This window comes from Bos grunniens, chromosome 12 (assembly GCF_055505025.1).
Source record: "Bos grunniens cultivar Pamir isolate PY7600 chromosome 12, Bosgru_T2T1.0, whole genome shotgun sequence".
NCBI lineage: Eukaryota > Metazoa > Chordata > Mammalia > Artiodactyla > Bovidae > Bos > Bos grunniens.
In genome coordinates this window covers 16,642,954-16,656,328 of record NC_141176.1, presented here as the reverse complement: position 1 = coordinate 16,656,328, position 13,375 = coordinate 16,642,954, and the positions used below count along the sequence as shown (strand labels likewise).

Genomic DNA, 13,375 nt, shown 5'->3' with positions numbered 1-13,375 from the left:
TGTTTGCATTATAGATGGTATAATTACAATAATTTTCCTAAAATAATTCATCTATCCCTTAAGACTGATTAGAAATGTTTGGAGTGGATAAAGCCCCACCTAGAAAAAAAACCACCTGAGAAATTCCTTGTGCTCAGCAGTGTCTGACTCTCTGAGACCCCATGGACTGTAGCCCGCCGGGCTCCTCTGTCCATAGGGTTCTTCAGGCAAGAATACTGGAGTGGGTTGCCATTTCCAAGGGATCTTCCTGACCAGGGATCAGATGTCCTGTCCCCGGCATCTCCTGCATTGGCAAGCAGATTCTTTACCACTGTGCCACCTGAGAATATGCTGAGAAATTCTTAACAATATTTTAAAATATATATTTTATTGGTTGCTGTATTAGTTTCTAGGACTGACGGAACAAATTCTCACAGTCTGGGTGGGCTTAAAACAACAGAAATTTATTCTCTCACAGTACAGGAGGCCAGAAGTCCAAAATCACGGTATCAGCAGAGTGGGTTCCTCTGGAGGCTCTGAGGAAGAAGCTGTCCCTTGCCCCTCTCCTAGCTTCTGGGGGCTGCCAGCAGTCCTTGGTGTTCCTTGGTTTGTGAGGCATAACTCCAGTCTCCATCTCTGTCTTCATGTGGCCTTCTTATGAGGACACCATTTATTGGATTTAGAGCCCCCTCAAATCCCACCCTAATCAAGTATGACTTCTTGTTAACCAGTTCCATCTGCAAAGATCCTATTTCCATATAAGGTCTCATTCTAAGGTTCTGCACGGAGATGAACTTTTGAGGGACACCTTCCAACCCAGTGCAGTCTCATTAAGACTTTCCTAGGGAAATATCCTTGATTTTTCCTTCCATTAAGCGAAGTATGGTGCTCAGTTGCTTCAATCGTTTTCGACTCTTGAAACCCCACAGACTGTAACCCACCAGGCTCCTCTGTCCGTGGGATTTCCCAGGCAAGAATATGGGAGTGGGTTGCCATTTTCTTCTCCAATTAAGTGAAGTACTTAAAAGTAAGAACCAAAGAATACGAAGACTAAGGCAGAGAGCCCTGTCTGGAGGAGGGAAGTGGGAGTTGCTTCTTGAAGACTGGAATGGAAAGGCTGAGTATGACATTCACCAAAATCCCTAGTAATTATCCCCTCTTTGTGAATGCTCTTATCAAATACCTTCCTGTTTTCCATAAAGATGAAAAGTTACTTGCATGATTATTAACTAAAGCACCATGAACAGAATATTTCATAACTTCCTACTATTTTTGTGTGGATTGTAATGGTCCTCATGATCTGTCCCCAGGCTACTCGTCCAGTTCACCCTATATTCACATATAGGCCAGGATTTGTTTGCTAAAATTCCCTGAATTAGCCCAGTTCTCACATATCTCCAGTTCCCCAAAATTTGACCCTTTGATAAATAGCTTCCTTTTTTTAAGTCTTGACTTGGAAGTCAACTCTTCCAAGGAACTCTTCCTGAATTTTTCAGAATAGGTGAGCAGCCTCTTCTGTGCTTCTCTGTTTACCTCTATCAGAGAATTTGTCACGCTATATGACAAATGTCTGTCTCCTAAACAGTGACATTCTGGAGGCCAAGGATTCAATTTTACATTTCAATGTATCTAACACTTTGCATGCTGCCAAGCACATCAAAAGTATTTAGGAAATCACAACTGAACGAAAGGCATGGTGGTTATTGTTCAGTTGTGACCCCACAGACTGCAGACACCAATCACTGTCTCCCAGAGTTTGCTCAAGCTCATGTCCATTGAGTCAGTGATGCCATCCAACTGTCTCATCCTCTGTCACCTCCTTCTCCTCCTGCCGTCAATCTTTCACAGCATCAGGGTCTTTTCCAATGAGTCGACTCTTCACATCAGGTGGCCAATGTATCAGAGCTTCCGCATCAGTCCATTCAATGAATATTCTGGATTGACTTCCTTTAGGATTGACTGGTTGGATCTCCTTGCAGTCCAAGGGACTCTCAAGAGTCTTCTCCAGCATCATAGTTCGAAAGGTGTGGTGATCCTGGTTAATTTTAAATCATTTGCTCTGAGAAATGAATGAGATCAAATAGAAAAGCAAAAAAAAAAAAAAAAAAAAGGATAAACAAACCTTTTCAGTTTAATGTTCATCTTAGACTTTTTCACCTCTGGAAAGAAAATATTAACACTGTCTGTTCCAATTTTTTATTTATTTAAAATTATGTTATTTCACTTTTTTACCTCAGGAAGTTTCTAGAATCATTTTGTCTTCCTTTATTTCTTTAGTACAGGCAAACTAGTCTGATTCCAGGCTTTCATCTTTGATAATATATTCTTGTTGATTGTGATGTTTAATTGGGCTTGTAGGCAGCACTGAGAAAGCTAAGAAACTTTATAGGCTCTAGAGATGAAATTTATCTCATTTATATAGGATTTTAGAGAGCGATCTGTTTTAGAGAGCAATCTGTTTTAGACAGCAATCTGTTTAAAAATCCTCAGTTTGGTCTGACAATCTATACCCTACTAGTAAAAAATCTATCACAATTTTTAGGATGTATAGAATGTTTTACATTTATTTCATTGTTTTATTTATCAGCACATCACTGAGCAATGAGCTATTTAAACCAGACCCCTGGTGATGGCTCTGAAGATCGTGCCAGCATTAATAATTGCATGTAATAACATCACACTACCATGAAATACAACTTATTTATTGAGAGCCTATCATATGTTCATGGCAATTTAGGATGATCTTAGTGCTCACTGGACCACTGCATTACTATTAATATTATTTACAGATTTTTAAAAATGGAAGCTATAAGAATATTAATAGTTTATCCAAGTTAGTATGAAATCAAACATACCACTCAGTTCTTCAGATATATTGGCATAAAGTAATTCAATCCCTATCTTTAGTCAATGGCAATATGGGAGAATAAATTTGTTCATTTTCAGAATCAGCTCTTACTTCAGGTATGAAGTAAGTATGTTCACAAGCATGTTCTTAGGTTCTTTATTTCAAACAGCTTCTCTCTCCCAAAGAACATGCTGGCTAATCAAATCAAACTGTATCAGAAAAGCAAGGCAAAAATTTCAGTCTGTCAGTTAAAAGTGGTAATTTTCTATGTCATTTTTCTCCTGTTATTCACTGAGAAAAAAATTAAGATTTTTTTTTTTAACCTTTGTTACAGTCACGCCTGCATAACTTCAGAGGGTGAGTTGTGTGTACATATGTGTGTATGTACACACAGAAACAATTATAGACATGTGTGTACACACAGATTAATATACTTCAGTTACTTATCTCTGTCCACTGAGAGTGTCTACAAGCAATATCATTCCAGTAGCAACTGGACTATCCAGCACCCAGCTCTTGCTTTTGAAATACCATCCTCCAATTAAAAAGGAAATAGGATTTCCTAAGAGAAATGGCTGATTCTCATATCAAGGCAGGGCAAGGCACTACAATTTATGTTACTGTGGAGATATAGAGGAGTTGAACAAAAATAAAACCCATAATGCAATATCTTTACTCCCTTAGAATTGATTCTTTCTTTTTTAATACATTTTATGTGTGTTTAATACATTTTATATGTATACAAGTATTTTTACACAGTAATGATATAATTTTTACATACTTTTTAATTTTTTAAATGACCGAATAGTTTTACAATGTATGAATATAGATCTTGTTGGATTGTTAATTGCAAACAATGCCAGATGAACAATTTTATAAACAAATTTTGATGTACATTCTTAATTACTATAAGAACCCTCTTTTGCAAAACATTATTCAACTCTTTAGGAGTCCCTGTGCTCTTAACTTGTTGCCCTTAACTTACATTCAGTTTGTTAAAATCTATCTAGAAGAAATACCTTGTTTTGGCATTTGGTTAGGGTTTTGGTTCAAAACTTTCGTTAGGAGTTAAACAGTTACCAGTCCATATGTGGGAAAAAAAAAATCCATCTCTTTTATATCCATATGTCAACATTCTTACTGGAGTTTAAAGGATCTGAGATATCATACAGGTAGATTCTTAGTTTATAGATTAGGAAATCGAGGTCTAGAATGGTTAAGTGATTTTCTCCAGATCAAATAGAAAATTCTCAATTATAAGGCTAGAATTCTTAATTCCAAGTTCAGAGTTCTTTCCACATCCAAAGAGGCTCCCCAGGGATAGGTATAAAGTTCTCACCTGAGCTTCTTTAGATGACTTCATCCATACTCAGACAACGCATGTCTAGATGTGCATTTACCACCCCCACATTAATTGCCATCAATGTAGCTTATAGGTTTTTGGTTTTTTTTTAACAAGATAAAAAGAATCAAGTCAGCTAATGGGAGCAGAAGAAGAATTACCAAATGGCTCAAAAGTAGCTAGCTGCTTTCAAAAGGGAGATTGATCCTTTTCTAAATTATAAATTCTTTATTTTCTCTGTTTATAATCTCAGACTATCAACCTTACCCGGGTGGAAGAGTGGTAATCAAATTAAAGGCAACATTCAAAGATTTAAGGAGCTTAAGTTGTTGAATTGTAGACGGGATTTCTTTGATAGGATTATTTCTCAGATTCAGTATTTGTAAATGTTTGAGACAATATATCTAAGGAATAGAAAAGAGAAATAAACATGAGTAGGACAATAAACCCTTTGAACTAAAGCAGAAAAATCAGTAGCTTACACTCATTTTTCTCAATATATCACATATCTCAATAGGTACCTTTGCTAAGTCTTCAAAATAACTAACCCTCATTCATATCTATGATCTGGTAAGATAGTGTAGCTACTATACTTATATATCCTTGACTTAAGGATGTTCCTTTTCTAAATGGGGAAATCATCCTGTTTAATCAATCTCGTGGTTTTGTAAGAAGCAACTATGCAAAGAATGAGGAATGTAAGAGATACCTGTGTGATATATCTTCTCCTATACTTTCATTTTTAACCTCTTTGTTTCTTTCACTCTATCTCCTTTAGACAGAATATCACTGGGGCTTGTTTTTTTAAATCCAGTCTGACACACTGTAGTTTTTGACTGGGGTGTTTGAATGTACTCACATTTAATGTTACTATTGACATGGTTGGGTTTACATCACAGTTTAACTCACAGTGTTCTATATGTCTTGTCATTTTTGCTCCTCCTCTGCTGTCTTTGTCTGCATCAACTGAATATTTTATAGTACAGCATTTTAATTACTTTAATGATTTTTTCCCACTATATTCTCCCCAGTTACTAGTGATTGCTCTAAGGCTTGTAATATCCACCTTGACTTATCAGAATCTACTTCAGATTTACACTAACTGAATTCCAGTGAGATATGGAAATGTTACTAAATAGCCCTATTCCCTCTTCCTTTTTTGTACTATAATTGTTATACATACTACATTCGTATATGTTACAGACCTGCATTATTTAATTAGCACTGTATGTGATTTTGTGGCTAAGAGAAGAAAGGAGACCAAGTAAATATTTATACGGTTTGTTACATTTACCATTTTTGCTTTTACTTTTTTCTATCCTAAACTATTGCAGTAGGCTCTGTCCTCTGCCAGCATCTACCACCTTGAATTTTCCATGAAACTCGTAATAAATCCAGTTACCACATTTATGCCAGCCTCTGGTCTTCTATTCATTTCTTTTACACTAAGCATCATTTAACTTGGCATCATTTGCCTGCCCCTAGTAAAGCACTTCCAAGTCTGGATATTGCCATTTTCAATGGAATATTTTATCTATAGCTATACAGCACGGATTTGCCTTTTAATGGCAAGTTCTACTTATTTCTATCACTTTAAAAATGAGCACTTTATATTTTACAACAGAAAATCTCCCATACAGTTATATGTTTTAGTGGTTAAAGTAGTCTTTGACAGATCCATATGTCTCACATATAACTGTTTAGAAGAAAGGTTAAAATTAACATGAAGAACTAAGATCCCTACACTCCTCAGGAATTCTTGTCAATTTGTCTTAGTCAAATTAAGCAAACTAGTGTGACATACTCAAAAAGAAAAAATAACTCTTCTAGCAAAAATAAAAACACAGTTGTTGTTGAGTCGCTAAGTCCTGGCCAACTCTGCGACTCCATGGACTGCAGCAAGCCAGGTCTCCCTGTCCTTCACGGCCTCCCGGAGTTTGCTCACACTCATGTCCATTGAGTCGGTGATGCTGCCTAACCATCTCATCCATGGGACACAGTGAAGAGTTCTGACAAAATGTGGTCTCCTGGAGGAGGGAATGGCAGACCACTCCAGTATTCTTGCCATGAGAACCCCATGAACAGGATGAAAAGGCAAAACACAATATTATAGAGAAATTATGAAAATGTGTGTTTTCAATACTGCATATTTGAAACAGAAAGCAAGTCAGTTTGCTGGAAATCAATTCGCTTTAAAAGTCAATATTCTGGAAATCAATTCACAAAACAACAAAACACCCCATGACCAATTAAACAATGACTAAAGACACAGAAAACATAATCTGTCCTGAGCTTCCCTGGTGTCTCAGATGGTGAAGAATCTGCCAGCAATGCAGGAGACCTGAATTTGATCCCTGGATCGGGAAGACCCCCTGGAGAAAGGAATGGCTATAATTGTCCTCATTAGTCATAATGACTTATTTATATAAAATGACACTGAATTACCTCTTCCCATATCTGATTATCCTTGATATGTTTTACTGAGCAGAATATCCTATTTCAGCCTACGATAATTAATACTTGTTACAACATCATATTACCTGGTCACTAAAGATTGTCTTTAAAACTTCCAATTAACATAGATAAGGTATATCTTAGATTTTATTCAGAATCAGGAAAAAAATAATTTTACATGCATTGTTTAATTATGAGAACATATTTGAGAACCAGACTGTAACACAGTCTTTTGAGGATTGTGTCATTCGGACAGCCTAAGAAAAATGTACTATACTTCTGGTACTTTTGAAAGTAAGTCTTTTGGGATGCAATCCAAAATACATTTACTCTACAGTAACTCCAGGGTACCATAATTGTCTATTTTAAACTAATAATTATTATAAATAGTAAGAAATTATGACAATCTATACAATAATAAAATGGACTTACTTCTGTGGGGAAGTAACAGATGTTATTATATGATAAATTAAGATATATCAACTGGAAAGCCAAAGGTGTTAGATCTGGACAATTTAGGAGAAAAAAGCCCTAGAAGAAAGTGACAAGAGAAAAAGTTATTTACCATGCACAAAATATTTTATACAAGAGTTTAAAAAGATGAGCACATAATCTAAATGACAATGTTTGATATAATAGCAAGCCTAGAATAATCTTCCATTCATTTACTTTAGCCTTTCATGATAATAATTTCTTAAATATGTAAATAAACAAAACAGGAAAACTACCAAGTATTTATGCATGTAATAAATACAGTGTCATATGTGTGACAGGCATTATTTCAACTGATAACAAGCAAACTCTTATTGACTGTCCACTACATGCTGAAATAAATACATATATTTTATATTTAATTCTCTCTTTTTTTTTTTTATGTGCCCCAGGCATGAAATAGCTCTGGCCACCAATCCAGGCATCAAGCTAGGATGAACAAAGGACTAGACATCTGCTTTGCCCCTGACTGATATAAGAGCAACACCACCAACCAGGTGCCTCTTTGCCCGTTGCCAGGGAGTTATTTAATTCTCTTTACCCTCTATTTTTCATGTCTCTACTTCTATTTCTGTGTTATCTTTTTATTAATCTAACATCTATCTAAGATTTTTAACTGCCTAAATATGCTAGTTTCTGACTTAGGAAGATGTATCCCTTAATTTGGACTAAAATTTTTCCATTTTATCACAGTTGTATTTATTGGGAAAATACTGTTCTTATTATTTCATTATTTTCTATTTTAATGTCTGAGAAAATGTGGTTTCTCCTTAAGTTTTGAATTTGGTGTTCAGAGTTTCTTTTTTTCTTAATCATATCATGGATTTAGCAATTTTATTAATTAATTAACAAAGTGTATTGATCCATAGTTTTCTTGTGGTGTCTTCATCTTCCTATGATATCTGGGTTATACTGATAGCATAAAATGTGTTCTGGATTGTGATATTTTTACTTAGTAAAAAATACATTTGGTCATCTGAAAGACCAAAATATATTTCTTATACATAGTTCGACTTCGTCCATGGTTCCTGGCTACCAGCTCCCGGAACCCTTGGAATTTCCTAGACAATAAGAGCAATGTGAACATTTTTTGCCATAATAGTTATTTCCTTATCTTCAGTTCCTGAAGTTGCTTCAGAGCCATAAAAGCAAAATGGGTGTCTTGTTATTCATAACAAACCCCTTTATAGCACAACTGTCCTTATGTAAATGCAGTAAATTTTGAAAAGCTCCTAAGAATGGAGACTGGTTATCAGAGGAACCCACCATGTGATTAGAAGGTTAGAACTTTCAATCCCCTCACCTCTGAAGAGGGGGATGATTAAAGACTAAGCTCAATCACCAATGGTCAAAAATTTAATCAATTATACCCATAAATGAAGCCTCCGTAAAACCAGAAGAACAGAGTGTGGAACATTCCAGGCTGGTGAACACATGGAGATCTGGGAAGAGCAGCACCTGAAGAGAGTGTGGAACCTCTGAACCCTTTCTTCATATCTTCCCCAATGTATCTCTTCATCTGGCTGTTGATTCATATCCTTTAATATCCTTTGTAATAAACCAGTAATCAAGTAAGTAAATCGCTTTTCTGAGTTCTGTGAGCCACTCTAGGAAATTAATGGAAGCCAAGAAGTGGGTTGTGAGAATTTCTGATTTACGGCCTGTCAGTCACAAGTATGGGGCTTCCCAGTGGCACTAGTGGTAAAGAATCTGCCTGCCGATCAGGAGACGTAAGAGCTGAGGGTTCAGTCCCTGGGTTGGGAAGATCCCCTTGAGGAGGAAATGGCAAATCACTCCGGTATTATTGCCTGGAAAATCCCATGGACAGGGGAGTCTGGTAGGCTACAGTTCATGGGGTCGCATAAAGTCCAACACGACTGAAGCGATTTAGCATGGACATGGTCAGAAGTATAGGTAACACCTTATGATTGGCATCCTGAGTTGGAGGGGGTCCTTGGAACCTCCAATCTGTAGATGGTTGGTCAGAATCGCAGGTCAACATCCTGGGCTTGTGATTGGTGTCCGAAGTGGAGGGCGGTCTTGTGGGACTGAGCACTTTCCCTGTGGAACCCAATGTTATCTCTGGATAGACACTGTCAGAATTGAGTTGAATTGTAGAACACTCAGCTGGTGTTCAAGAATTGTTTTGTGGCATGGAATTCCCCTATTCAGCAGTGGAATTGGATTGTGTCCCTATCTCTTTTATTTTCTGGAAGTTTTAGGGAAGTATAGATGTTCATTTTCCTTTAAACAATTAGCAAAATCTACCCATGAAGCCATTCAGTCCTGCATTCTTCTTTGTTTGGTAGTTTTGATTATTTATTAAATCTATTTACTTTTTAGGGGTCTGCTCAGATTTCTAGTTGTTGTTGAGTCAGTTTTGTTAATTTGTGATTTTCTAGAAAATGTTTCATTTCATCCAGGATATTTAATTTGCAGGCATATAACTGTTCCTACTGTTCTCTTATAATCCCATTTACTTCTGTGTTTACTTATAATCCCATTTACTGAAGCCAGTAGTAACTTTTCCATTTGCATTCCTGATTTTATTTATTTGTCCCTTCTGCCTTTCTTTTTAAGTCTAGCTAAAGGTCAACTTTGTTGATCTTTTCAAAGAACTAACTTTTGGTTTCTTTGATTCTCTTGCTTTCCTTTCCTATTTCATTTATCTCCATTCTAATCTTTGTTATTCCCTTCTGCTAATTTTGGGTTTTGTTTGCTCTTTTATTCAAGTTCCTTAAAGTACAAAGTTAGGTTATTGATTTGAGATCTTTCTTTTCCACATATCTATTCCCCACACATACCAGTGTATCTCCCAACATCAATATCTCACATACCAGTATGTTTTGTTATAATCAATGGACTAATGTTGCTATTGCTCAGTAGCTAAGTCATGTCCAACTCTTTGTAACCCTATGGACTGCAGCATGCCAGGCTTTCCTTTCCTTCACTATCTCCGGAATTTTGCTCAAACTCATGTCCATTGAGTCGGTGATGCCATCCAACCATCTCATCCTCTGTCGTCCCCTTCTCCTCCTGCCCTCAATCTTTCCCAGCATCAGGGTCTTTTCCAATGAATCAGCTCTTTGCGTCAGGTAGCCAAAGTATGAGAGCTTCAGCATCAGTCCTTCTAGTGAATACTCAGGGTTGATTTCTTTTAGGGCTGACTGGTTTGATCTCTTTGCAGTCCAAGGGACTTTCAAGAGTCTTCTCCAGCATCACAGTTTGAAAGCATCCATTCTTCAGCTCTCAGCTTTCTTTATGGTCCACCTTTCAAATCCATATATGACTACTGGAAAAATCATAGGTTTGACTATACAAATCTTTGGCAGTAAAGTGATGTCTCTTCTTTTAATACACTATATGGGCTAGTCACAGCTTATTTTTCAAGGGCAAGTGTCTTTTAATTTTGTGGCTGCAGTCACAGTCTACAGTGATTTTGGAGAAACCAAGAAAATGAAATCTGTCACTGTTTCCACTTCTTCCCCTTCTATTTGCCACGAAGTGATGGGACCAGATGCCATGGTCTTTGTTTTTTGAATGTTAAGTTTCAAGCCAGTTTTTTCACTCTCCTTTTTCACCCTCATCAAGAGGCTGTTTATTTCCTCTTCACCCTCTGCTATTAGGGTGGTATCATTTGCAGATTGTTGCTATTTCTCTTGGCAATCTTGATTCCAGCTTGTGATTCATCCAGTCCAGCAATGTGCATGTTGTACTCTGCATAGTAGTTAAATAAGCAAGGTGACAATATACAAGGAGCCTTAATGTACTCCTTTCCCAATTTTGAACTAGTTCCTGGTTCTAACTAACCATTGCTTCTTGTGCTGCATACAGGTTTCTCAGGAGGCAGGTTAGGTGGTCTGGTATTCCCATCTCTTGAAGAATTTTCCAGTTTGTTGTGATCCACACGGTCAAAGGCTTTAGCGTAGTCAATGAAGCAGAAGTTTTTTCTTGGAATTCTCTTGCTTTTTCTATGATCCAACAGTTTGATCTCTGGTTCCTCAACTTTTTCTAAATCTAGCTTGTTCATCTGGAAGTTCTCGGTTTACGTACTGTTGAAGCCTAGCTTGAAGAATTTTGAACATTACTAACATTAGCACATCATTATCAACCTAAATCCAAAATTTATGTCAGAGTCCAAACTTTGTGTCATAGATTCTATGGGTCTTGACAGGTGTATAATGAAATGTGTCCATTATGATAATATTAAATCATACAGGATAATTTCACTTCCCTAAAAAACCCCTTTGCTCCTGCTGTTCATGCTTCCCTCCCTCCCCCCAAAACCATTACAAGCACTGACAGCGTTACTGTCACCATGGTTTTGCCTTTCTAGAATTTTGCTGTTGTTGCTATTCCTCGTTCACTCCATTACTACCTCCTTGGCATTCAATTAATTTTTTGTAATCTGTCATGTTGATTCCTTTCTCATGCTCTTTTGTGTATATTTTATAGACAGCTTTTTAGGAATGGTTACCATAAAAATTAAATTGGCATCCTAAGTTTAAATCATCTAGTTTGGATTGATACCAAGTTAACTTCCAGAGAACACAAAACTGTTCTTACTATACAACTCCGTTGCCCCAACCACTTCATGTTATTCCTTCAATACCATGGAGAGTAACCTAAGTTAGGAAACCTAAAGAAAAAATACCTGACAATACAACAGGAAATTGCCATTAAAAGTATCCAGCATACCTTAAGATTAAGTGCATTTCTTCCATGGATTTGACAGTTTATTATGGCCAGGTTGGTCATGGCTACTATTGTTTCATAGCGTGTTGCCACAACAGTCTTGAAACCTTCACCTTGTATGACAGGTGCCACGGTGGGTTCTATTTTTTTAGATTTAATGCTACCTAAATAAACAAAACAAAACAAAATGTGAAACATAAATGCGTCATCACTTAGAATGAAACTTAAAAGGTATTTTTGTATTGTAACAATTGTTGCTATTGTTGTTTAGTCACTAAATCATGTCAGACTTGTTTGTGATCTCCAGGCTCCCCTGTCCATGGGATTTCCCAGGCAAAAATATGGAAAGGGTTGCCATTTCCTTCTCCAGAGGATCTTCCCAACCCAGGGACCGCAGGCATCTCCTGCATCTCTTGCATTACAGGTAGATTCTTTAACACTGAGCCACCATGGAAGCTTCTACGACAGCAGTGAAAAGTGAAGGTGTTAGTCACTCAGTTGTGTCTGACTCTTAGGAACCCCATGGACTGTAGCCTGCAGATCCCTCAGTCCATGGAGTTCTCCAGGCAAGCACATGGAACAAGTAGCCATTCCCTTTTCCAGGGGATCTTCTTGACCCAGGGATCAAACCTGGGTCTCCTAGATTCTTTACCATCTGAGCCACCAGAAAAGCCCAGTAAGTCAACAGAAGTAGGTTACCTAGATACATCCTTTGGAAGAGATTCCTTTTAATCTTCAAACCTCATGTTAGAAATTCCCTACAACCTTCATCCACCCAACCTCAGTTGGTTCTACTGGCCAAACTTTTTAATATTAGATAGCGCAGTTGTCTTTCAAAAAGAAAACCATAAGCTAATAGATTTCTACCTCAATAATTTAGATTCCATCAGACTTTTGTACTATATATAAAAATATCTGATTTTACAATGAATTACAGAAACAACTTCTTGCTTCACAAAATGAAGAAAGGGCATCATATAAACATATCTCAGATAGAGATCACATCCCAAGGAGCAATCTTGCTTTTTTCCTTAGTATCACCTTGACACATGATTCCAATACCCTATGTAACTCGGTTTGAAGACCTCACACAGGGAAAGGAAAATAAAAACCTAAACAACTCAGGAGTAGCCACACAGCAACCACCTGCATTTACTTTATCATGATCCTTGTGGGTTTCACCTTTCCTCAAGAATGGTCTACTCAAGGGATTTCCCTGGCGGTCCAGTGTTTAAGACTCTGAACTTCAAATTCAGGGGGTGAGGGAGTGGTGGTTCAGTCCCTGGCTGGAAAACTAAGATCCCACATGCAGCTTGGCCAAAAATAAATAAATAGAACTATCTTTTTTTTTAAGTCTTATTTAAGCAGACAGCCAGGAGTGGCAGGAAGATATTTTGAAATATATTTTACATTCCCAGCCATTCTTGCTGTATTACTTGTGCCAACAAATGTTATCATCTCAGCAGCTCTTATATTATGCTTCAGTGAAAAGAAATGGGGCATGCTAGACCAGAGACAACAATGTTCAGTTGTTAATTTCTAAAATAGACCCACTTCAGATCAAC

General features: G+C 37.1%; 1 protein-coding gene and 1 non-coding gene across 5 annotated transcripts in view; both read right to left on the bottom strand.

The window, feature by feature from the left end:
* LRRC63 (leucine rich repeat containing 63) overlaps window positions 1–13,375 on the bottom strand; it is a 34,189-nt gene that overhangs the window by 4,214 nt on the left and 16,600 nt on the right. For 2 of the 4 annotated variants that reach the window (XM_086328943.1, XM_086328944.1), the window contains 4 exons: window positions 11,814–11,974; window positions 7,056–7,154; window positions 4,437–4,573; window positions 423–2,038 (listed from right to left, as the gene is read on the bottom strand). In XM_086328943.1, the coding sequence (XP_086185069.1) occupies window positions 1,990–2,038; window positions 4,437–4,573; window positions 7,056–7,154; window positions 11,814–11,974 (446 nt within the window). In that variant the 3' untranslated portion in view covers window positions 423–1,989. Of the gene's footprint in view, window positions 1–422; window positions 2,039–4,436; window positions 4,574–7,055; window positions 7,155–11,813; window positions 11,975–13,375 lie in introns of those variants that run through there. The other 2 variants (XM_086328941.1, XM_086328942.1) reach the window with 1 other exon arrangement.
* LOC147361428 (small nucleolar RNA SNORA48) lies at window positions 7,495–7,639 on the bottom strand. Its single transcript, XR_015138538.1, has one exon. It is a non-coding gene; the product is annotated as a small nucleolar RNA SNORA48 (small nucleolar RNA).